Source organism: Ursus arctos, unplaced genomic scaffold (genome assembly GCF_023065955.2).
Source record: "Ursus arctos isolate Adak ecotype North America unplaced genomic scaffold, UrsArc2.0 scaffold_14, whole genome shotgun sequence".
NCBI classification, from domain to species: domain Eukaryota; kingdom Metazoa; phylum Chordata; class Mammalia; order Carnivora; family Ursidae; genus Ursus; species Ursus arctos.
In genome coordinates this window covers 31,526,554-31,551,130 of record NW_026622808.1, presented here as the reverse complement: position 1 = coordinate 31,551,130, position 24,577 = coordinate 31,526,554, and the positions used below count along the sequence as shown (strand labels likewise).

The 24,577-nt window shown below is 53.3% G+C and overlaps 1 protein-coding gene across 8 annotated transcripts in view; it reads right to left on the bottom strand.

The window, feature by feature from the left end:
• Positions 1-24,577, bottom strand: part of DHX30 (DExH-box helicase 30) — a 29,365-nt gene that overhangs the window by 2,078 nt on the left and 2,710 nt on the right. Inside the window, exons 3-16 of one of the 8 annotated variants that reach the window (XM_057312038.1) lie at positions 23,390-23,444; positions 19,943-20,082; positions 17,856-17,951; positions 16,708-16,736; positions 10,848-10,978; positions 10,115-10,225; positions 5,861-6,162; positions 5,269-5,389; positions 4,396-4,545; positions 2,285-2,437; positions 1,154-1,990; positions 812-887; positions 624-728; positions 187-362 (exon numbers count right to left, since the gene is read on the bottom strand). In XM_057312038.1, coding sequence (XP_057168021.1) covers positions 187-362; positions 624-728; positions 812-887; positions 1,154-1,990; positions 2,285-2,437; positions 4,396-4,545; positions 5,269-5,389; positions 5,861-6,162; positions 10,115-10,225; positions 10,848-10,978; positions 16,708-16,736; positions 17,856-17,951; positions 19,943-20,067 — 2,412 coding nt within the window. In that variant the 5' untranslated portion in view covers positions 20,068-20,082; positions 23,390-23,444. Of the gene's footprint in view, positions 1-186; positions 363-623; positions 729-811; positions 888-1,153; positions 1,991-2,284; positions 2,438-4,395; positions 4,546-5,268; positions 5,390-5,860; positions 6,163-10,114; positions 10,226-10,847; positions 10,979-12,753; positions 14,894-16,707; positions 16,737-17,855; positions 17,952-19,942; positions 20,083-20,120; positions 20,313-23,389; positions 23,445-24,350; positions 24,458-24,577 lie in introns of those variants that run through there. The other 7 variants (XM_026500716.4, XM_044384823.3, XM_048226785.2 and 4 more) reach the window with 7 other exon arrangements.

Here is a 24,577-nt window from a genome sequence, read left to right as displayed (position 1 = left end):
CCCTTGTCTGGCCTTCACCTCACTTAACCCCTCAATGGCCCCCCCACGACAGGGATGCCGAGAGCCCACGAGTGTGGCCTTCTCTGGACACACACGGCAGGTCCAAGGCTGATCTGGGCTGGGGGCCACCTCGGAACTTGTAGTTCTTCCCCCAGGGGCTGGCTGGGCCCGGGAGACGGGTGCCACCTTGGTCTTCAGGTCATAGCGTTCCTCCTTGTGCAGACCGCTGTCCACCACATGCACGATGTCATTGACTGTAATCGACGTCTCCGCGATATTGGTGGCCAAGACAATCTTGCGCACCCCAACTGGTGGCTGCTGGAATATGGCCTTCTGGTCCATCATGGGGATGTTGGAGTGCACTGGTGGGCAGCAAGAACACGCTGGTTATGGGCACTGCTCCTGTTCCCTGTGATGAGGGCACAGGGCAAGGATTTTGACCCATTTTGATGAAACTGAGGCCCAGATCAAGAATATGTGTGCCCAGTCAAGGTGGAAAAGCCAGCAAAAGCAGGGCAGCCTGGTCGGAAACCCAGGCCCCTTGAGCCCCAGTTGGGTCAGGGTCCCCAGGCCAGAGGGCGCTGTTATCTTGGGGCCATCGCGCCTCGCTCGCCCGCTCTCACCTGGCAGGATGAGGTACTTGCTCTCGTGCATGCCCAGGGCCTCCTGGAGGCGTTGCTGCACTCCTTTGATCTCCTGCCAACCAGGCAGGAAGCAGAGGATCCCACCTGTAAAGGGGCCCTGCAGGCATGAGCCATCACTCGGCAGCTGGAGGTCAGGGTGGGCACAGGGCAGAGGGGAAAGCACCCACCTGGCTCCCCTCGGGCATCGATGTGCAGAACCAGATCCGTCACGAGGTCCAAATCGAGTGCACACTCATCCTCAGACTGGGGTGGGGGGAGAAGCCACAGTCACAGCCCCAGAGCAAGGACGCAGTCACTCTGACTTGGTGAGGCCAAGGCACTCAACAGGTCACCCCCAACCCTCACCGCCCCCTCGCCCAGAAGTCCTGATCATTCTGTTTCTGTCAAGGACACCGAGACTCGGGAGCATGACCTCGCGTGCTCGCCCTAGGCCACGGTGCCACAGGGACAGGGAGGCGGGAAAGCCAGGGGAGAGGCTGGGGAGGGCGGGGGCGGGCGGGTCCCCTCACCTCGTGGTGCCTGTGCCGGTGCGGGTACTGGTGCTTGCCCAGCTTGGCCAGGATGTCCTCCAGGTAGTGCTCCTTGACCGGGTACATGAAGCCCGGCACCTTGATGACAGGGCAGCCACCAAAGTAGCGGGAGAAGCGCTCGTTGTCGCCCGTGGCGCTCATGAGCACCAGCCGCGGGGCCGGGTTGAGCCGCTGCAGGCCCTTGAGCAGAATCAGCAGGAAGTCTGTGTTCACGTCCCGCTCGTGGACCTCGTCCACAATGACATGGCTCACGCCCTCCAGGCTGGGGTTGCTCTGCAGCTTCCGCAGCAGGATGCCCACGGTGCAGAAGAGCAGGGCGCCGCCGCGCACCGGGGGCTTGCTCTCCAACCGCACCTGGAAGCCCACGTTCCGGCGCAGAGAGGGGCCCAGTTCATGGCTGACCCGCTGTGCCACGGACACGGCGGAGATGCGGCGCGGCTGGGTGACGATCACATTGCAGCGGGCGCCGCGGCCCTCGGTCACGTAGCGCTCCAGCAGCAGCTGGGGGATGCGCGTGGTCTTGCCGCAGCCCGTGTCCCCAGAGATGACCACCACCGGGTGCTGCTCAATGGCATTGAGGATGGTGTCCCGATGCGGGTCCACGGGGAGCTGGGGGGCCTCCTGCCAGACCGGCCCTCGCCGCCGCCACAGCTCCAGCAAGTTCTGGCTCAGACGTACCTCCTCGGCTTCTGACAGGGGCACGTAGGGCTTGCCCGTGATAGGGTCACTCAGGGGCCCTGAGTCCTTGCCCAAGGGCAAGACGTCCTCGCTCTGCAGCCGGAGCTCTGGGGAGATCCAAGAACTGTCCACAGGGTACTGAGGGATGGGAGAAGCAAGCACAACGGTGAAAGACGGACACCTCCCTCATTCACTCGCGAGCCCCTCCACACGGTTCACCTGGGCCGGACGCTGTGGCCCAGCCTGCTGGCGGGGCACTCCGGGCACACCTGCCTGAGGACGCTCGCGGGCAAGACAGGGCTGCTCGGGGCCACCCGGGCTCTGGCCTCAGTGGGGACAACGGGCGGGTAGCACTGCCCACTGCACGTGGAGGCTTTGTCAGGAGAAGCTGGAGGGGGCAGGGGTGAGGAGGGGTTCTCTGGGCTCTCTTACATGGTTCAGGAAGGTCTCTATCTTCCGGAGGATGGGCTCGGGCACCTGGATGGTGCACGGCCGGCGCTGCGTCTCGCCAAGCTCACGCAAGGAGGCCAGGTTATACATGGCGTGGGTAAGCGGCTCGTTGTTGCGGTCCACCAGGCCCAGGCTCTGCAGAGGGGACACGCACAGCTCGCTCTGGGCCCCTGCCTCCCCAGAACCAGCCCAGACAGGCTCGGGAGCTTGAGGGAAATCACGCAGAGCAACTGCTTCCCTAAGAGATTTTGGTTTTTAGCAGACATTGTAAGAAAAGAGTCATTAGAAACCCAGAAAATGTAAATCTCCACACCATCCCAAAATTTAACTAGTTAAAATCATTACGAGAAAAACAAAACCTGGAATGTCCAAGAGAACTGCCCCTCAGACACCCCTCCTTGAGCAGCTGGGGCCCCCACAACAGCCCAGTCTCGCCTCTATAAATTCCCTGCACGGACCTCTAAGCCAGGAGGGCCGGGCCCTTACTGACCTCATCACAGCCTCACAGCACCCCGTCTGCACTACCTCCAAGGCACACCCCGCCCCCTCCAGACCTCTGGTCCAGCTGCCACCCCACCCCGTCTCCACATGGCACCCGTTCCACCTGTGACCCCATCATACAAACACAGGTAGAATTTCTTAGAAATGTCTATTCACACAACTCGATAAATACCGCATCTTGTTTCCCTACATGTCCAACGTCACCTCACGAGACCTAACCCAAGGCATCCCAACACCTCAGGCAGGTGTGCAAAACCAGTCCTGTGTTCCTGTCCCCTGTGCTATCAGGACTGCTCGCTCCCTAAAGCTCCAAGACTTCCCTCCTTCAGGAAGACTGCCCCCACAGAGGCCCGCCCCCTTCCTTGGGCTCCTGGCCAACCTCAAGGGCAAGCATCCGGTCCCTGGGCCACGAGGTGCCCACAGCCACCTTGCTCCCGGAGAGGCTTCCACCTTCCCCAGGCCTGCGGGTTACCCTGTGGCCTCTGACCGGCAGCCAGCCAGTGGCTCTCTCTGCACTGCTAACAGCTGGGGGCTGGCTCCTTCCCACGACACGACTCGCCCTCGCTGCAGGACTGATCATCGGTGCGGTGTCTATCCAGCTGGAATTCAGACTGCCGCCAAGTTCCATCAGTCAGCCCCAGTTCTGCCCTCCAGAGCCCCAGGTGCCTGTTCCCCTCCCTCTTCTTTAAGATTTTATTCGGTCGGTTGTTCGTTCATTCCTTCCCTCGTTCATTCCTTCCCTCATTCATTCCTTTGAGTGTGCGCGCGAGGGGGGGGGAGGGGCAGAGGGAGAGACTCTCGAGCAGACTCTCTGCTGAGCATGGAACCCAACCACCGGGGCTCGATGCCAGGACCCCAAGACCATGATCTGAGCTGAAACCAAGAGTCGGACGCTTGACCAACCACACCCCCCAGGCGCCCCGATCCCTCCTCTATGCTCCAGGCTCTCATTACCTCTCACCATCAGCTGTGTCTAAAATGGGGTCCCCAGAGCTGAACACGCACCAAAGGTCTATCTGACCAGAGCAAAGAGCAGGGCCTCCTGGTCCCCTTGCTCTGCGCTAAACCCGTGTCGACGTGGGTTCAGAGCCCACTTCTCGGGCCCTCACGGCAGTGCTCGCTCCCGCCGCCGGGCACAGCTGGCCTCCGAAACCTCTTCGAGGGAACTGCCTCACCCTGGGATTCATGGAATCGTCAATCTCCATCCCAGGGAACGCCTTACTGTGTCTTTTGCCCACAAAGCCCAGGTAATCCAGCTCTTTCTAGACACCAAGTCTGACACAGTACAGGGACCATTCCACCAGCTTTGTGTCATTCCAACAATACGCATGTCCCCTTCCAGCTTCATCTGGGTTCTGGCAACATCACCGAAAAGGCTGAGCTCACAGGCAGAGCAACTTTGGAGGGAGTGAGACGTTCCTGGAAACAGCAGCCACACAGCCCGACAAGCAAGGCGTGGACACCAGATGCTTTGTTCTCAGGCTAAAGGCCAGGTGTGGTGGATTCCGTCTCCTGGAGAACTGCACCGGTTCACCAAGGGCAGGGGAGCTCCAAGACCCCCCACGCATCGTGCCATGGACCCCCCGACTCACCTTCAGCTTCTTGCAAGCCAGGGCTGCCGCCTTATTCTCAGCCTCCGCTTTGCGGCGCCCTTTGGCGACAAAGGTCATGGGGCAGGGCCAGAGCAGAGTGAGGGTGGACAGCTTGGTCTTCGTGCCCACGGTATGGAACTGCATGAGATTCTACATGGAAGGCAAGAGAGAGGGCTATGAAAAGGCAGAGGAAGCAGCTCTCAGAATGCCAAGGAACCCAGCGATAGAATTACCCCATCGCAGCAGGTGCCAAACATCGGCCACACGAGACGGGCCACTGGACAGCAGAAGCAAGCCCTGACAGGGCCGCAGCTCCCGAGGCCAGGGCTGGTGTCTCCGGCCGTCCTGTGGTTTCACGGCAGAAGACAGTGTCTGGGCAGTGCTGCCACCCACCCTCCTAGCCCACTGTGCTGCCAGCACCTTCGAAGCAAACAGTATGGTGGCAGCGGCGGGTGGAACCTGTCAGCCTGAGCCAGAACCAGGCACGTTCTGGGGGTGCATAAAGGCCTTACCCCTGGGGAGAAGCTGTGCTTACTGAAGCCCTGAGCCTGGCCACAGAGACGAAATTCAACCCCAGCCAGACAGCGCCATCCCCACTCCATTCCTGCCAGCACCCCCGGACCACTCGGGTCTCCCGCTCCCACGGCGCCAGCCCAGCCCCCAAGCTCCCACACCGACTTCAGTCCCAACCACTTCACCCTCTTCACAGTCCAAGGACCGTGAGCCCCCTGACTGGCCTAGGTGCGGGCTGAGGGTATAGGTAACCTCGGCCCTCCCACACACCTGTAGCTTCCCTCCTACCTGGTCCCGGGGACCAGCAGACACAACAAGCCAGCTCCCCACCCACACGCACTTCCAGGAGACCCGACTCACCTTAGCTGTGGAGGATGACGTTGCTATCTGAATCACTTTGGCCAAAAGGTTCTTGGGAAGCGGAAACTGGGTCAGAGCCCTAATAGCACTGTCGTCGTCTGTCATTTCAAAGGAACCCCCCCTGGGAGGACCAAAAGTTCAGGTGAAAAAGCTCTATCTCTTCCTGGGCCCATTTCACCTCCGGCTCTGAAGCCCAGGGGGCTAGGACACTGCAGGGGTGTGGCAGGAGGCACGGAAAAGATGGCAGGCCCAGCGTCTTCGCGTGGCCTGTGATCCTCTCTGACATACGGCACGGCTACACTCCCTCAGTTCCCCCTAAGAGATAACTGAGGGCAGGCAGCAGGGGCCCAGGGGCAGGCAGAGTGGTGGCTGGGCCTTGGAGGGACCAAGTGTGACCCAGAGGGAGGGCCCCTGCTGCTGTTCTACAGAAGCCCAACTACACAGCAGAATGGGAGACGCACCGGTAGAATGACGGGACACGCAGGCGGAGATGCAGGGCAGGGACCCTCCCGTTTCAGAGAAGGCTCCCAGGGAACATCACCCAGCCCCATGTCAAGATGCAGCTTCCCTGCACCCCCACGTCCAGCTGTACCTCGAGTCCCTGAGTGGGGTGTGGGAGTCCTGCTGGGTCATGGACAGGAAGTCGGTGACATCAATGGTCCCCTCTTCCAGCTCTTCCTCCTCATCCTCCTCTTCCTCCCGGCCCAAGGAGCGGGACAGGCCCCCAGGTCCCCCTGGCCGGATGCTCTCAGGGTTCAGCTGCCGCCAGGAAGTTGGTGGCATGGTGGGTTCCGGGCGCCACCAGCTGTCGGCCGGAGAGCCAAAGCGATCGGCTAGCACACGATATTTGGCTGCATCAAACAGCTCGTTTCGGGGACCCAGCAGGCCCCAGCCCTGGGGGGGAAGGCGTGTTGTGAGGGGCCATCCTCACACTTCAGTCTGCCCAGAACCTGCCCCCTTACCCTGTAACTGCCCTATGTGGGAGCCGTAGCTTTGCACCCGTCCACCCGCCTCAGCCCCAGGTCCAGAACTCGGCATCAAGAGGGCACTTAAAATGTCTAGCTCTGACACATGAAAATGACAAGGTAAACTATTACATCTATTAGACAAAAAACTGGGGGGGGGGGGAACCAAACCCCACAGGCAACGGGAAAGCTGATGCATTCACAAAGTGACCTAGAAAGCTTCGGTGAATACAGCAGTTAGGAGAAATGAAGCCCATACCACAAAACAGATCTATCTCTGCTCTGACCTAAGAATCCTATGCTGAGAACGTATTCTAGAAATAACCTGGAATGCTTGTAAAGCCATTCATACAAAGTATATTACTTTGAAGTGTATTACAGCATCATTCTCTTCTAGAAAGAATACCAAATAAAATGTGCTGATTGTCTAGCATGCACAAAGCAACGTGCTGGCTACCCTGAGTGTCATCAGGAGAGACGGGACCTGGTCTCTGCCCGCAAGAAACTCCGAATCCACGAGGCAGAACAGAAATGCAGGTGACCAGGGTCTAAGGAACCACACTGAGAAGCCTGATGAACATTAAGTAACATAATTCCAGTCCAAGTCTGGCTAAGCTGCTCGGGCATTTGACAAGAGCACGCTCAGTGACCTCTGTGCTGCTGGCAATGGGCACCGAGCAGGAGGGCAACGCTTAACACACACTCTGGTTGGGGGGGGCCGGGGAGGGGAAGGAGCTGCCGAATAGAGAGTGCAGACATTGGGGAACGAAAAGGCTGTGAACTCCCATGTGAACAAAGGACTCCATGACAACAAAAACACCCACCTGATTAAACAACAGGCAAAGAACTTCAGACATTTCTCCAAAGAGACACAGATGGGATAAGCACAAGACGCAACGGCATTCTCCAGAACTATAGCTCTTTGCAGCGTGACGGGCACAAATCCTCAAAATCTACTCCCACCTGATTTAGGTATACATTTGGGGGAAAAATTCTTTTTCCCCTCCAAAGAACTAATTAGTATATGTGACTAACGGAACTGAATTTTCCATCAATTCACCGTCGGCTTGATTTAATTTTAAAAGCTCTTTAGAGCTTCTGCTACATTTTCAACTCCATCAGGTCAAAAAGAAGAGTTTATGAAAGCAGTCCCTTCGCCCCCACATCTCAGAAGGAACTACCTCCTTCCAGTCAGGGACGAAGTCTGGGGGTGTGAAAAGCACACTGTCTCCTGCTGCATTCTGTCCTTTTCAGCTCATCTGTCCAAGGCCTACCACTAGGAGGCGATATTTTACATACTGAGAAAGCCCTGTGCAGTTAATACAAATTTAAGAATTTACCTTAAAAAAAGAGAGCGAGAGAGAGAAAAGACGGTCAACATCAGTGTCTATCAGGGAAATGCCAATCAAAACCAAGAGATCCCACCTCGCACCCATCAGGACAGCACCCAAAACCAGCACCCAAAGCACTGGTACGGATGGAACGAAACCACGCCCTGTCCGTGGGAACATAAATGTTACAGCCACCGTGGAAAAAGTTAAGTACGGCAATTCCTTTAAAAAATTAAGAACAGAACTACCATACGATCCAATAATTCCATTTCTGGGAACTGAAAGCAGTGTCCTGAAGACAGTATTCGTACACTCATGGTCACAACAGCATTATTCACAAGAGCCAAAACGGTGGACACAACCGAAGAGCCCATCGGTGCATGAATGAATAAACAAAATGTAGCATGCCCGTACCATGGAGTACTCCTCAGCACTAAAAAGCAGGGAAGTTCTGACACAAGGGCATGAAGGGACCCTGAGGACACTATGCGAAGTACAATAAGCCAGTCACAAAGAGACAAATACTGCATGATTCCACTTATATGAGGGTATGAAGTCCCGAGGAGTCAAATTCATACAAACAGGCAGTAGAACGGTGGCTGCCAGGGGCTGGAGGAAACAGGATTTGCTATTTAATGGGTATGGAGTTTCAGGGGGCGCCTGGGTGGCTCAGTCGTTACATGTCTGCCTTCGGCTCAGGGCGTGATCCCAGGGTCCTGGGATCGAGCCCCGCATCGGGCTCCCTGCATGGCTGGGAGCCTACTTCTTCCTCTCCCACTCCCCCTGCTTGTGTTCCCTCTCTCGCTGGCTGTCTCTCTGTCAAATGAATAAATTAAAAAGTTAAAAAAAAAAAAAGGGTATGTAGTTTCAGTTTTGCAAGGCGAAAAAGTTCTGGAGGCAATGCTTAATACTATGCTTAATAGTACTCAACTGCTCGCTGAAAAATGGTTAAGATGGTAAATCTTATATTTTGTGTAACTTACCACAATTCAAGAAACATAAACAAAAAAGAGGCTCTGAGGGGAGCAGAGACAGGGACAGAGAAAGGGCGGGTCAGGAACGGGACCATGACTTGCTGCACACAGGCCCCCTTTAAACACGCAGAGAAGACTCTCTCCCCCTGAGCACTACTGGCATTTGGGGCCAGCTAATTCTTTGTTGTCGGGGGTTGTCCTGTGCACCGCAGGGCATTTAGAAGCTTCCCCGGCCTCTTGCCAGAAACACTCCTCCAGCTGTGGCCACCAAAAACATCTCCAGGTGTTGCCACATCCACGTCATCCCCTCCCCCACCCCGGTGAGATTCCCTGCGGTAGAGCTGCCCTAAGAGACGCAGATTTCTGAGAAATTCAAAAGAAAGGGTGCCTGAACCACTGAGAGATTTCCCCAGGGAAAATGGGTAGAGAGAAAACAGAGGTTAACAGACAGTGGGAGAGGAGAAGAGCCTGTAGTGACCCAGGGAGGAGGAGAGGGCAGTGTCACCCAGGGGCTGAGGAAAGCCACCCGAAACATTCAAGCGAAGCGAGGACTCAGAAGGGCTGGCCAGCCAAAGCGTTGTTCCAGTCATTCAACAACCACCCGGTGACCACTGCTATCTGTCAGGCACTGCGGGGGGTAAGGCCACCAGTGAGCAGGACAAGGGACACAACACTGGAGTGGGGAAAACACACGCCACAAGCACAGAGCGCCGTCTGCTCTCTGGCAACTGTGGAAGCAGGGCCAAGGGCAAGGAATCAGGGCACCGAAGTGTGTGCAAAGCCCACAGAAAAGACTCAAAAGAGGAAGGATCTGAAAAAGTAAAGGGTGGGAGAAGGGATGGAGAAGAGACGCAGAAAGGTGACACAGACAAAAGAACGAGGTGGGTATGGGGCCCCGGCGAGGAAGAAGGCCCTTCTACCTCAGATGCAGGGAGCAGGCGGGGACAGTGAAGGCCTGGGGATTCAGTGGGAGGGAATCTAAAGGAATACCCGCCCTACAGCTCTGTCCCCACTGGAGCAGAAATGAAGACCGAGGAGCCCGAGCAAGGGTCAAGGTTGGCACAGCCATAAAGGGAGCCAAGTAGGGATGGACAGAAAGGCTGGTGAGCAGCACTGAAGGGCTAAACACTGGGTAACCAAGAACCTGAAAGCAGCCCGTGCCCAACCACTGGGGAGTGACAGAAGCAACGACGGTGCTTCTGTTACAAGGAACAGACAACTGTGTGGGTGCAAGGAAAACCCACGTGAAATCATGGGAAAACAAAAACAGAAACCAAAATGGAAGTATACCCACGGTGCTGTACAAAGGGAACGTTTCCCTCAAGAGCTCTCCTCTGTGTTTTCCGACACAGAAAGTAGATAACTACAGTGGCAAAAAAACAAACCAAACCAAAACACACAAGTAGTTCCTTGTTGGCTGCACAGCAAAAGAACCACGAGGTGGGAAGGACAGGTGAGTGAGCAAAACCCCATCAACCGCCACCTAGAGCACTTGGTACCAGAAAGCCCCTCGGAGCCCAGGGCAGGGACCTTCCGAGGACAGAAGTCGGCCCGGCTCCCGCTACGGAAGGGTCACCTTGAATAGCTGGCAGGCCGCGGCTGCAGCCTGCCGTTCAGCGTCGATCTTCTTGCTGCCATAGCCTTCTACCTCCACGCTCTTGGGCCACTTTATGTGGAGGGTGACTTTCTGGGGAAGAGAAGAGACAATCAGGACCCTGGCCTCTCCAGACCGCGGAGGAGCTGCAAATCACACGGAGTTGCTGTGGGCCTGATGGCAGCCGAGCCGAGAGCAGGCAGCACCCCGCGCCACGGCTGACCCCCGTGAGGCTCTAACCTTCCCATCCTCAAGCCGTTCATCCCACCTCAAGTTGTTTTGCTTCTTCAAAGTGCCATGTTCTAGCCAGAGAGCAAGGTGGGACCCATCTTTATTGTTAAAAATCTTCATTCAGAATGGTTTGCCTGCATGCTTCTGTGGGTCCCAGGACCTACGAGACTCTAGGAACAGGAATTTTTTATCAACTCTGACCCTCTGCAGTCCCAGTTATTCAACAGGGACCAGAACCAGGGGTCAGTGCAGAGGCCTGTCATACCCAAGATGGGAACTCCTCACCTCATCTCCTCTGTGTTCCCTTCTTCTAAACCAGGCTCTTTTTCAGACCTAGCTTTGCTTTGAGAGTGTCTGCTGACCATTTGCAATTCACAGAACCTACTCTATGGCCTCCCTGACAAAGACACCTGAGGGAGAAAAGGGCAGCCGGCCTCTTTCCTGAGAGTCACACCAACACGTCTCCCAGCCACCAGTGAGTTACCTTTTTCTTCGGTCCATTCGTGTGCACGTAGACCAGTTTGTCTTTTGCATGTGAGATGCCGAGGGCTCTTCCAATTACACTGTTGAGAAGGTTTTTGGGCTGTGGGAACTCTTTTAATAGGTCCCTAGAAGCTAAGAAAATAAGAACAAAAGCGTTATAAACTCCATGGGGTGTGTATCAAGACAACCCTGGGCTGGATACTGAGGATGTTGGCTCATGACCCCAAACCACCCACGAGCATCTAGGTAAAGGAGGGAGGAATGGCTTCAGGGTTTACAGGGGACAGTAAACGTGCACAACCAGACCCACTTGCACAACCATTTCCTGAAGGAGAAGGACCAGTGAGCCACACACCACAGAGAAGAGCCAGCATCCTCTTCCCCATAAGCTCCTGATTTAATACATCAGCTACAGAAGCCTAGGCGGCAACAAACCCCCCTTGTCTGAAAGAAGGTACTGAACAAAAAACAAAAACAAAACTCCACCACACACACACAAACTGGAGAAAAAGACAATGCAAGGCCCCTCCTAAAACAAACGACACACAAAAGGGAGGGTTGGTCCCAAAGTCTGAATACCAGGCCCCAGCTCTCAGCTGCACCTCAGCACCCTGCAAAAGGCCTCTTCGAGCCAGGTTCTGTTTGGGACATTGAACAGGGACCTCCACAGCTGAGACACAGGCATAACCTATTCCTCCCCCAAGTTCGCTGGAGTCAAGTGGAGGCAGGATGCATCAGACACCCCGAGAAGTACCCCACTTTTTTCCACTTGTACTTTGGCTCAATCCCAGAGTACAAATGGCTGAGATGTCCAACTAGAGGCAGTTTGTACCAGACATAAGGCCCAGCCAGGCCGTGAAGAAGCCTGCTGGGAGCAGCTAAAAACAGAAGTAAAGGCCCCAAAGCACCAAAGTGGCCCTCAAGAGATGCAGGGTCAGAGACTGGCAGAGGAGATGGGGAAACCTTTTCATTCTCCACCCAGTCTCTGGCGTTCTATTCGGCTTCAAACAAGCTCCAAAAAGAAAAACCTTGTACATGTGCCCCTGCACGCAGCAGTCATAAATCACCCAGGGAGATTTTTCACCATAATGGGCACCCTGACCCTCATCAGGCCACTTAAGAATGGTGGTGATGTTGGGGGAAGCCTCTGTACTTTGACAAAGGCGCCCCCCGCCCGGGAGTTCTGGTGTAACCCTAATCCTGGGCTGAGACGGTTTCCCTGGAGCAGATGACTGTGTCAACTGGCCAAGAAGGAGGACTCTGCCTGACTCTGCCTCCCTCTAAAGAACTTATAAAGCAACCGAGATTCAAGCAGTTAAGACTGGTACTTAAGTAGACTCAAAGGGCTTCCCACAGAGGGACCCAAAGTTAAGAGCCTACTAGACCCCCAGGCACAACAGATGTGCACTGGTCCCCCCTCCAGCTCTACAGGGCAGGAGGGGGTTGATAGGGATGCTCTCACCAGTCTCATTCCCTGCGCTATTCAGGAGCCACAACGCTGGGAATCATTCTGTCTCTACCTCAAATCCTGAAGTACCAAGTGTATTTTGGGCTCTTTCCCACTCTGGTGAGGATGTGCTTACCCTTGATGCTCTAACCCTTGACCACCCATTCCGGAGGGAGGTGGATGTTTCCCTGTTTTCCCCCACGCCCTCGAGGTCCCGCGCCTCTCACCTATTCTTGCCTGGTGTAGGCGCTCCGGTCCCCGAACCTCCGCGCCCGGGGTCCATTTGGGCCTGTGCCACACTGAGCTTTACACCAGCAGCGCTGCAGCCCGCCACCGGCCGGCGGTCTCGGCCACTAGCGGAGAGGGGCCCCGGCCCGCCAGGCCCGACCCCGGCCCGCGCCCCCAGCTCTGCCAGCCCCGGCAGCCAAGAGCGTCGCGGAAATGCCGCCCCGACCCTCACCGTTCACCATGCTCCCGTCGCCTTCTCCGGGGCCGCTAAGGGTCACCCCTGCCTCGGCCTCGGCGGCCTCCTTCGTGCCATCGGGGTGGGCGCAGCCTGACGAGAGGCCGCGCGAGCGTCCCTGTCGCCCGGTGGCGCGGGGGCCCGGTGGTCGCAGGCGTGGAGAGACGCCGGCAGCCAGCGCCATGAGCCTCCTGGCGGCCGCCATGGCGCTCCCGCCGGCCCCCGCGTGCTCGGAGCCGGGAAGCCACAGGCGGGAGAGCGGGAGCGCAGGAGCAGCGGCCCGCGCGCCCCCTGGCGGCCGGGAGGACCGGGAACGGGGACCAGCCATCGCGGTCCAGGCGCCCAGCTTCCCAGCCTCCCGCGTCCCGGGTTTGTCATCCGGTGGACAGCCTGACCCGGCTGGCACCCAGCTCAATTCACTGCCCCGGCAAAACCCAGAGACTCGTCGTCTGAATAGGAGGCAGGAAGGCGGAAGGGGACTTTTCGGGAAAAGTTCAGGCCTTAGCTCAATCAACGTCCATCCAAGGAGATGAACTCCAGGCTCCTTCTAGGTCCCACCCATTGCTCATAAATACCTCTCACATGCCCTGGCAAATTGGCTTGCACCCCAGACCCAAGAGGGAGGATAACCGCTAAACCAGGGCACCCCCATCTCATTTAATGGCTTACAAAGTAAACCTGATGAAGAATCTGGTTCCGGGACAGAAAAGACCTCCCGAACATAAGCAGACCACTTTTAATTCCAGGGCTGGAGTCAAAGGTGAAAAATACCAGATTTGGATAACGTGCCCAAGAACTGAGCTGGTCCAGCAGTGTGAGCCTGAAGCTGCTGTTCCTTACTTGTTTGAAAGCCAAATGGATTCTATTTCCAAACTACTATGCCTGGGTTCTAGCCAGTCTCGTTCCCCTTCTGCTTCGTATGGCACTGAGGAACAGAAATTTGGCTCAGCTGGGAATCACACTGAGTCTGCACGTTGGGGCAGTGACAGCAAGGGGCTTGGTTAGAGGTTGGCAGTGCAGCTGGGGATACGCTGGGAGGGAGGGTTTTGTTTGTGTGTTTGTTTTATAATTCTAGATCTGACTCCGAGGACTCCTGGAGAGCTTGTTAAAACATTGCTGGGAGCCGCCCCCAAAGTTTCTTATTCATTAGGTCTGGAATGGAGCCCAGGAATCTGCATTTTTAACAAGTTCCCAGATGATAATGAGACTGCTGGTCTGAGACCTCACTCTGAGAACTGCTGGCCTATGGCAAGAATGTAGGATATGACTCCTAATACCTGGGCTTAGTCCAAGCTCTGTCACTTGCCAGCTGTGAACCTTGGGCAATTTCATCAGTTGGGAAAACGAGGACACACTTGCTGTGCTCATTTGGTATGGCTGTGGTGAGGATAAAATGGGACTGTCCGGAAGGCGGCTCGGCAGGGTGCTCTGGTAGAGAAGCCCCTCTGAGGTCTGAGACAACACACCCGGCACAGGATGGGTCAGCTTCAACTCCCACTTCTCTATTCCCTCCTCGGAGGGCTTTTAGCAGGAAAGGGGCAAAAGGGAAAGTGACCTTGGCGGCAGGTCTGACCTCACAAGGGGACACCACCATCTGTATCAAATGCCCCTATCCAGATCACCCACATTGGGATGGCGAGACCCCTGGGGCAGGAGATGTTTCCACAATGGCTTTGACTTTGGCCAAGTGTCACTCTAACTGGCCAAATGCCAAGGCATCCGCCCAGCTTCTCGGTAGTTTTCAGGGACTGTTAGCAGCCCAAATTCCCTCAAAAGAATCTAGAAGCTTACCAAGCCTGATAATGGCATTAGGGGCTGAGGCCAAATTTTGAAAACGGTAGTGTCTGAAAGCTGAAGGAGACAAAAGCCTAGACAAAGACCCCCACCCCGTGGAAAGCAGGGCCTGGGCCCATCATGGTGCTGCGGCAAGCCCTCAGTATAGCACCCTGTTCTGACAGCCACTTAGTCAGGCTAAGGTCAGAACACTGATTTCTTGGATCTGCTCCCAAAGGGGCCAATGTGGAGGGATAGACACAAATTAGGACTGGCCATGAGTTGTTAACTGGTCAAGCAGGGTGATAAGTACTTGGGGTTCACCATACTATTTTCTCTATTTTAGAAAATGTATTTTGAACAGATGTTTGAAATTTTATGTATAAAAAAAAAGCATCATGTGGTGCCAACCAACTAGTTGGTTCTCAGGTAGCTCCTTGACCCCCTTTGCTATTTCATTTACTGCATCTGGGCTCTAACAGCTGGTATCAACTTGAGCAAATATTTCACTTCCACGAACCTCACTGCCTCTTATAAAATGAAGGCAACTCTTACATCCGGGTCTTAAAAATCTTCTGGTTTTGTGATCTTCTCCACATTGGTCTAGAGCAGGGGTTGCCAAACTACAGCCTGCAGACCAAATCCACCCACTGCTTGTTTTTATAAATAAAGTTTTATTGGAACATAGCCATGCTCATTGTTTGTGTATGATCTATCACTGCTTTCACACTACAGTGGCAGAGTGAAGGAGCTGCAAATGAAACCACACGGCCCAGAAAGCCCAGAATATGTATTTTGTGACACTTAAAGTTTGCTGACTCCCGCCTCAGAGAATTTTGAAGAAAGTTAGAAGGGCTCAGGTATGCCCTCTTCCTTTCCACCAACATTAAAGACTTCTCCTCCACTCTCCATTCTTTGGGGAGGGAAAGTTGACTCCTCCTTTGCCTGTGAAAAGGAAGAAGCTTTTGAAAAAAAGAAATGTTTTACTGGCTCGGGGATCCCTCCGTTCATTTCTGACTCAAGCACGACATCTGGTACTAAATGTTCTAAACAACAACATCTGGGAGTGTGGAATTAAAGTGTGAAGGAGCTGCTGAATACACAGGAGGATGTTTTAGGACCCTAAACTTTAGAGGCCCCGGGAAAAAGCAACAAGAGGAAGCCCGAGATAGTCCAGACTTGGGGCCGACTAGAGAACTTCTGGGGGCGGAGTGAGAAGGAGCATCTCAGTCAACATTCTGTCAGTGTCTTCAACCACAGGTAGATTTTGTGGACGGTCGAAATGGCAAGACATGGTGCCCCTGGCTGGCAAAAGGGAAGGTAAAGGGGGCTACAGGAGCCAGGCAGCCACCCTGACTGCCCTACCCATCCTCAGGGCTTTCCCATCCACATGTGTAAAGCCACAGGGTCCCCTGAGGTAAACCACCGCGCCAAGAAGAGGGGACACATGTGTATGAGGGAATGGACAGGAAGGACTAGTCCTGTGGCCCCAGGATCCTGCCAGAAGGGCTGTTATCCCACATTGCTTTCCAGTACTGTCTCAGATCAGGGTGGGTGGGAAAAACCGACAGAAGGGGCTCTGAATTTCCTCACCCTTTACCAAGGAGGCCTTGGTAAGAGGTTGGCGGTAGAATGGGGGGAGACTGGCAAAGGAGCTGGGAGTTTGTTCCAATTCCAAATCTGACTCTATAACCTATTCCAGTGGCCACCATTTTGTGAGCTCTGTCTTCCTGTCTGAACACCAGAGAGACTGTTTCTGCCACACACACTTCCTTGTAAAGGCAGAGGCACCAGTGAAGCCACTAGGGAATCAGAAAGCATGGCAGAAAGGCCCAACAGTCATGTGTGGACTAAAAGGTCTGTTGCTTCTGGGATGAAGAAATGGAGGCAAGAAAGGGAGAGAAAGGGAGAGAGAGAGAGGAGGCAAAGATGCATACAGCCATGGATGCCTTCTGGAGGCGCAGCTGTGAGGAGACAATCAGGCTCAGGGGGTCTGTGCTCCTACAGGGAAGACAGCGCAGGGACTGTCCCCCACCGGGAGCAGCTGCCCCCCAGTGCAGCAACCTTCTCCTCTGCATGTGCTCAAGGAGGCACTGCCTAGCCGTGCTGCCTGGTTCATCCCGCCTAACCATCTTTAAGCTTAGCCAAAGCACATCTGACACTCTCAGAGCCACTCACCTGCCATGTTGGAAATGTTAACGTTCAGCCTTTTCGAGTTACAGGGCATTTTAAGAAAGAAAAAAAAAAGGGCAATCAACTCTTGTTTTGGCAACGGGAGGGGGGTGGCATTTCTTTAACACCTAAGTCAAATGGTCAGAGGGGCTGGAAGTATTTCTTTCTACGCTGCTGTCTGGAGTCGGGGCCACTGCAGCAGGAGGACGTCGCATGTGGACACTGCGTGGGAACAGGGCAGCAGCGTGGGCCGCAGAAACTGAGGTGCTCTGTGCTCCCCGACCCTTCCTGAGCTCTTGACCTTCAAAGCACTTTACAGACAGAGCCTAAAGTGGACATGCTGTCTCCACAGGAGGCAAAGACTCTATGGCCTAAAATCGTGTTCTTCCGCTAGGCAACTGGCGTTGGGGTGCGAACAGCCAGCCAAGGGGCAGAGGGCAGCTGTCAGAGGAAAGCAAGAAGTCACCAGGGGCACTGGTCTTAGCAGACCTGGAAAAGCTCTACGTCTGAGGGAGGAGCGGAGACACTCACAGGCAGGCATGCTCCCCCGGGTCCCATCACTGGCCCCATCCCTGGGTACCAGTGGAACCTGAGGGGAGCTACCACCTGTCCGGGCGTGCTCACATCCTCCCCAGTCAAAAGGAGAGCCTACCCTGCCAAATGGACTGAGAGACAGATCTGAATGTCAGTAAAGTGCTTTGAGGAGCTGGGGGGAGGTGAGGAGGGGATCTGCCAGGCATCCCCAAAGCCTCCAAGATGGAGGACACGGGGCCTGGTTAGGGCTCTCTGTTCTGGCCCTGCTACAGGCGCCCTGTGCTTTCTGAGCCACCTGAGCCAGGGGCCACCTAGAAGAGCCAAGCCCTGCAGATTCTCCACACTGGTGCTGAACACCCAGACTGAGCCTAGGCTTTATGCCTGGTCACACGAGGAAGCCCAATGAGACCACAGGGTCTAAGCCAGGGGGCCAAGGATCATAAAATAACCCAGACCTTTCCAAATCATCTCTCCCTGAGGGTTCCAACAGCTCCGCTAGCCCCACTCTTCCTCACTGGCTTTCCAGAGGACCATGACCCTGGCACCCGGGCTCCCACTGCCGCCCGCCTCCCCAAAGACCCTGGACCAAGCTGATGCTGGAGGCAAGGCTCCTCCCTTACCTCGAGAGATGGTCCCTCCAGGGGCAGGGTTGACACACATGGGTGGAAGGCGGGGTGGGGGAAGTTTGCACTGACGCTGCCTGTGCTGGGCCCGATCTGGGGAAAGAGAGAGGGCATCAGGGTGACGTGTTCTCACCCCTCACAGTTACAGATCCCTGGACTGACTCACCCCAGAGCATCTGGGAGGAGCTCTGGGCAGCAGGGCTGCTGGACGGTATGTGCAGCCAGTCACAGGCTCTGAGAAACAGTGCCACTGATTCCACACAGAAAGAAGACAACTGTCTTACGTAGACGGGATACACGATAACTTTGTAGAGATCCCTTCCTGACTCTCAAAACAGCCCTCAAACTCTCCTGTTCCCTGAGCCACCTTCTGTGAGTGAAACACCCATCCCACTTCCTTCTCTACAGTCATGAGTGGTGAGGATGAAACAAGAGAACAGTTGAAAACTGAAAAACCATGGTACCGTATAAATCCCCTTATCTGTCTTCCACTTATGGTAGCTATCCCCTGTGTCTGCTGTTGGTTCCCAGATGGCCATTTTAGCGAGCAGGTCTCAAATTATTCTTTCCCTCTAAGAAATGGGCCAGAAAAGGACTGACTGTTGGGGTCCTCCCTAAGCCAAGACCAGACCCACACTTACCAGCTTTCTCTCTCTTTATAAAAGTCAGTGGTTTGCCATTCCAAATACTTCCATTCATTTGGAGACTAAATACTACTTATCAGCGACCTATAAAGTATGTTTTTAAGAAGTTCCAAAACTTTGCTATGCATGAACACCACGGTCGCACAGGAAGGTGGGAAGGTACGGGGAGTAAGGTTTATATGTTGAACACACTGACACGACGAAGGCGTCACCGCATCCCTGGGTCTGTGGGGAAGGTGCACGCGCTCTCTGCTCTCTTTGCCCCACTGGTTTCCATATGATAAATGGGGTAGGAGAGGAGCAGGGAGAGACAGCCACACGCACCACACACTTGAGCAACGGGCTGTGCGGCTACCATGATGTCCACTTCCACAGTGCAAACTGGCTCATATGCAATTGGTACAGGAGGGAATGACATCAGTAAAACGTGAGAGGGGCGCCTGGGTGGCACGGCGGTTAGGCGTCTGCCTTTGGCTCAGGGCGTGATCCTGGCGTTATGGGATCAAGCCCCACATCAGGCTCCTCTGCTATGAGCCTGCTTCTTCCCCTCCCACTCCCCCTGCTTGTGTTCCCTCTCTCCCTGGCTGTCTCTATCTCTGTCGAATAAATAAATAAAAAAATCTTTAAAAAAAAAAAAAAGTGAGAAGACTCAGTTCAAATGTGATTTTTCTAAGGCAAGGGAACTGAAACAGCAAAGGGAGAATTATAATTTTCAACAAGAAAACAAAAGACCCCCATATACATGTATGTATACACACACACACACACACACACATATGTATGTTTATTTTTTTTGAGAGAGAGAGGGAGCGCACACGTGCGAGCAGGGGTGGGAGGGGCGGAGGGAAAGGGAGAGAGAGAGAATCTTAAGCAGGCTCCCTGCCCAGCACAGAGCCCAACACAGGGCTCGATCCCACAACCCTGAGATCATGACCTGAGCTGAAATCTTGAGTCGGGCGCTTAACCCCCCGAGCCACCCAAGCACCCCTCAACTCTATTTTTTAAAACTTAAAATTAAGTGCCTGTAGGGAATCAAGGTGACAGATACATGGGTGCTCACTATACGATTTCTTCAACATTTCGGTAGTTTTGAAAATTTCCATACCAACGTGTGGGGGGGAGCCAGCACCTGCAGTGAGCTCCTCCTCCCCCACACTGTCAGCTGCACGTGCGCCTTCCCGGCAGCCCCCCGGGCTCAGAGCCCCACTGCCACCCGCGCGGCCTCAGCCCAGCCAGCTCTGCGCCCGTTAGAACACGTTCTGTACATTTTTAGCATTGCATGGCGCTGCCTGCCTCGGCTGTCCACAGCATCTCCCCAGCCCCCAGTGACTGCTGTTGTCACACTCGGGCCATCAAGTTGCGCTGTACCGCCTCTGCTTGGTTTCTCCCACAAGCCTTCTTATGATGTGAGAGGTGTGTGATTCTGCAGAAAACACATACGGTGTTACAGCAGAAATGCCTGCAGGGTCTTCTGGAACAAAGTGCCTAGGATCAAGGTTTATCTTGAAATTAAGGCGGGAAATGACCAGCTCAACCTCTCCAGTCCGGTTTGAGAAGGTTCTCATTCATATCCAGGGACGCTGGATTGAAAAAAAATAATAAATGATTTGATGATTACCTGTTTCATTAAGCATGTTCAGTAATGGGGGGGCAGGGGAGTTGTTACAATCCCATAACATCACTGAGCCCTCTTCTGACCATGAAGCTGGAGGGAAATTGCACATTCTTGTTGATCTCGGGTTTTTCAAAGTTTTGTGCTGACTATAAAAGACTCAGCTTGCTCTCTGTGGCCTGATTCTGATGGCATTACCTCCAAGAGACAGGAAACTTGTGTTAAGAAGCCAGCAAAGGCAGTAACAGGCCACTTACCAGGCCCACAAGCGTGCTAGCCGGGAGGTGCTGGCAGCTCCGCTGAATTACGTAAGAGGAAAGACGGCAGCCACAGACCCAGTGGGCCACGGTCCACAAAGCTGCAGGGGACTGCTCCAGCTCTTACCTTCAGAAGCATCCGGTGGCCCGCCCCATTGAGACTCGAAGCCCCGGAGTGCAAGAAAGCATCTCTGACACAAAGCTGTCTCCACACTAGTGTCCCCTACACAGGTGCTCAATCGTGCCGCCGCACAGCACACCACATGCTGAGGCCAGGCTGTCGCTCTCCGGCAAAACTCCGGCTATGGGGCTGCACCCCAGAGAGATCAATCCTCTCACATTTATCAAGGGCCCGCCAACTCCAGACTAAGGGCTGGAGACAGACCACAGCCAAGCGCTTTTCCTATATTATCTCTAATCTTCACTATACCTCTGAAGATAGGGAATGGGAAACGGGATCGGGTAAGTTAACACCTTGCTAGTGTTAATGGGAACCAGATATGAACCCCAGAGAGTCTGACTCAAGCTTGACGCCATGTGACATTTCCTCTCAGGATTCATGACACCTTAGGGAGCTCATAATCTCATCATGAGGAGCAAAGAAACATAAAAACTAGATAAGAGATAAAGAACAGTCCTATACAACAATAAAAATGTCACAAGGCCACACATGACCAATTGCCAAGGTCATGGTGCAAACCACAAGTGATACTAGCATTCAGAAGACAGGAAAGGGCATTCGGCCTTACAGTCAGAAAAGAAAAGGCAGGTTTGCCTGAAGGAAAATATTCAAGGCAGTAAACTCTTTCTGATTAATGGTTTTCCCTGAGACCTTCAAGCATAAAATGCTTGTTGGTAAGAATATAACACTTACCTGTGTGGAAAGCAAGGCCCCAAATCAGACTATGTCTGCTTATTACGTCCTGAAGCTACTTAATACCACAGATTGTGAATTTACCAGGTGTCAGGCCCTGTTCTAAGCTCTTTATATGTATTAACTCATCTGATCCTTAGAACAACCCTGTGAGGCAGGTACTAAGATCTGGCCCACTTACATCATGAGGAAATGAAGGCACAGCGGCCCAGTCACCTGCCTCCAGCCTTGGTCAGCAAGGGTGCAGAAGTGTGATGTGAACCAGGCATCTGGCTCCAGAATTTTTGCACAGTGAGGCTATGTTGGCTCCCATGAGACTGAATGCTAACAACGTCACTCCTGATGAAAAGCCTCTCGAACAAATCAATCCCCGGCTGAGAAAGGAAAATCACAAATGCTCTAAAGGAATTTTGCCACAACTCTCTCACCTGGTACCATCTCCCTAACATGTGGGAGTGAAATAACACAGCAAAAAGGACGATTATGATTTTTACTGCGCTCTCCATCTCTTTACAAAATCAGTGCTGTTCATTCAGACACTCCCACCACGAGAGAACCTATTTTCATCCAACTTTCACAAGTGGGTGGACAACAAAGCCCACTGATTAATAAGTAAACACAAAGCAATTAAGTGTACTTAATTTTCAGCTCAAAATGTGCTGTCCACACTAATCTCAAACCCAGTGTTTCCCTTTTCAGTCAGTTAACCAATGAAACCAGAATGATAGAGATTAATTTTTTCATGCAATATGAAAACACACGGAGTAGCTAAAAACAAACAAGGAGGGGGCGCCTGGGTGGCTCAGTCGGTTGGGCGTCTGCCTTCAGCTCAGGTCATGATCCCAGGGTCCTGGGATCAAGTCCCACATTGGGCTCCCAGCTCAGCGGGAAGCCTACTTCGCCCTCTCCCTCTGCTACTCCCTCTGCTTGTGCTCTCTCCTTGCTCTGTCAGATAGATAGATAGATAGATAGATAGATAGATAGATAGATAAATATCCTTAAAAATAAAACAAACAAAAAAGGAGGCAGAAACGTTGTTCTGAGCCCTGGTACATCCAGCCCTCCTCCTGACCCCATTCAACAGGACACCGCTCCGCCAAGGTTTTCCAGGCCTTTAGGACCATAAGTGGGAGAGGACACACAATGGGGAGGAAGACCTTTTTTTTTTTTAATTTTTCGTAGGCTCCACACCCAGTGTGGAGCCCGATGCGGGGCTCCAATTCACGACCCTGAGATCAAGAATCACATCCTCTACCGACTGAGCCAGCCTGGGGCCCCCAGAGGAGGACCTTTTTAATCAGCGGTTTTGGAAGGTCTATTACAGTTCTCACTGATTTGTAAAATACGCTCAGACGGGAGTCTCACAGTCAGCATCAACAGAGATAACAGGCCTTTTACTCATGTTCCGTCAGAGGAGGAAAGTCATGCTCCTAAGATACGCACAGCCCTCTGGAATGTGGTCCTTGAAGGCTTCACCGGCTAGAGCACTTCTTCTATGCAGGAATGAAGGCTACCCTACAGCCCAGCCATGGTTCAATTCTGACAATCCTCTCACCCTATTTGCTGGAAAGCATGGATTCTAAAACTTGCCACAGTTTCTATGACCACTAATAAAGCAATGACTCGATCTACTTTCCCCAGCGTTTGCTGAGGCCTACCCTGTGCAGAAGACTGTGCCAGGTGCCACAAATGGTAAAGGAGCATGACAGGCCCTGGCTGCAGGAAGCTTCGAGTCTAGGGATGTGACAATTAGTTCAGAACAGACTAAGCGCAAGAGCGTACCGATAAGGTGCTGAGGAAAGTCAGAGAGAGGAGAGACTGTTATTTGGCTGGTAGAATCAGGAGTGGTTCGTGGAGGAAATGGTGTAAAACACTGGCTTAGAAAAACAGTTGGGAATCCAATGAGCAGTGAGTACGTGTGAGAGGATACTCGGGGGAGGAGCAGCAAATGAACACAGGGACTCGTCCAAGGACTCAGCCACAGGTTATAAGCACCGTGCAAGGGGAAGGCAGAGAAAGGACTTCGGTAAGTCATGCAAAGAAGGGGTCTAGGGCTCCACACTGGTAAGGGATCTCCACAGCCCTCACAACTGCCCATCACAGGGAGGGAGGGCATGAGGTCACACGCACAGCTACGTTCTTACCTTTTCTGAATGAGTCCAGGCTGAACATTTCTGGCCAGGAGGGAAAGCTGGAATCCTAAGAAGGGGGGTTGTGAGGCAATGGTTACTATTCTTGGTCCAGAATCCTACAGAGAAGACTTCAATAACACAGAGAGCGCTGTCCAGAAGTCAAGAAAAATGAAGCTCTTCACTAATAAGCCCCAACTGCTGTTCCCAGTCTTAAGGATGCAAGGGCCATCTCCACTCTAATTATATGGCTTTTGTTTCTTTCTCATTGAGAGCTTTCTTCTTTCTCTGTCCTAAACGCCCTGAACCCTGCTCAACAGAACGAGATGCATTTCATCCTGAGAGACATATTTCCACCTCATCACAATACTTGCAATTTTCTTGGGACTTCCGGAAAGGAAGGAAATTCTATACAGACCCCTTTTCTCATGTGGCATCAGTGAACGGGACTGATGACTACTCTATGGACAAACTAGCTTACTGGTCTTTCACAAAACCCAGTCAAGCCCCTAGGGATGGGACTTGATGCAGTATCAAAGAGTAACTGTATCATAATTCAAAATAAAAAGCTTTTCATGCTGGAGTCTATTAAATAACAAATATCAACTTAAAGTTCAACTGTTGGGCAAAAATTTTGGTACATTTCGTTCATTTAATTGAAGAGTATACCTAGAACCTTAAAACACACACACACACACACACACACACACACACACACAGATAAGTAACACCGCTGGTTTAATGACTTTGTTTTCAAAAACACTCAAACTCACTTATTGATGTTTTTAATAATGTAGTGCTCCGGGGTTGGTGCCGTAACCTTATGTGGCCTCAGTTTAAAAACATCTACACAATGTTTTAGCAAACCAGGATACTGTCCAACATTACAAGGAGTCTAATAGGGCCTACACTCCTGCTCCTGACTGCTTTCCCGTCTAATTCTCAAATGGCGGGAAGATGGGGGTGGAGGGCTGACCTGGGGCTGAATCTTTCAGGTCCATAGCAGGTCTGCCCTGATGGCCTCCTCTCCCCCAGGGATGCCGGAAATTTCAGCCGATAGGTTATGGTCGCTCAGAGAGAAAACTTCAATACAATATCAACAATGATACAATTCACTTTAAGAAGTTACATTCTATAGACTCCTTCTCTCCAAATTAAAAGAAAAAGGGTGTAATTTGAGATTCTAATCCTAAAGAAAAACCT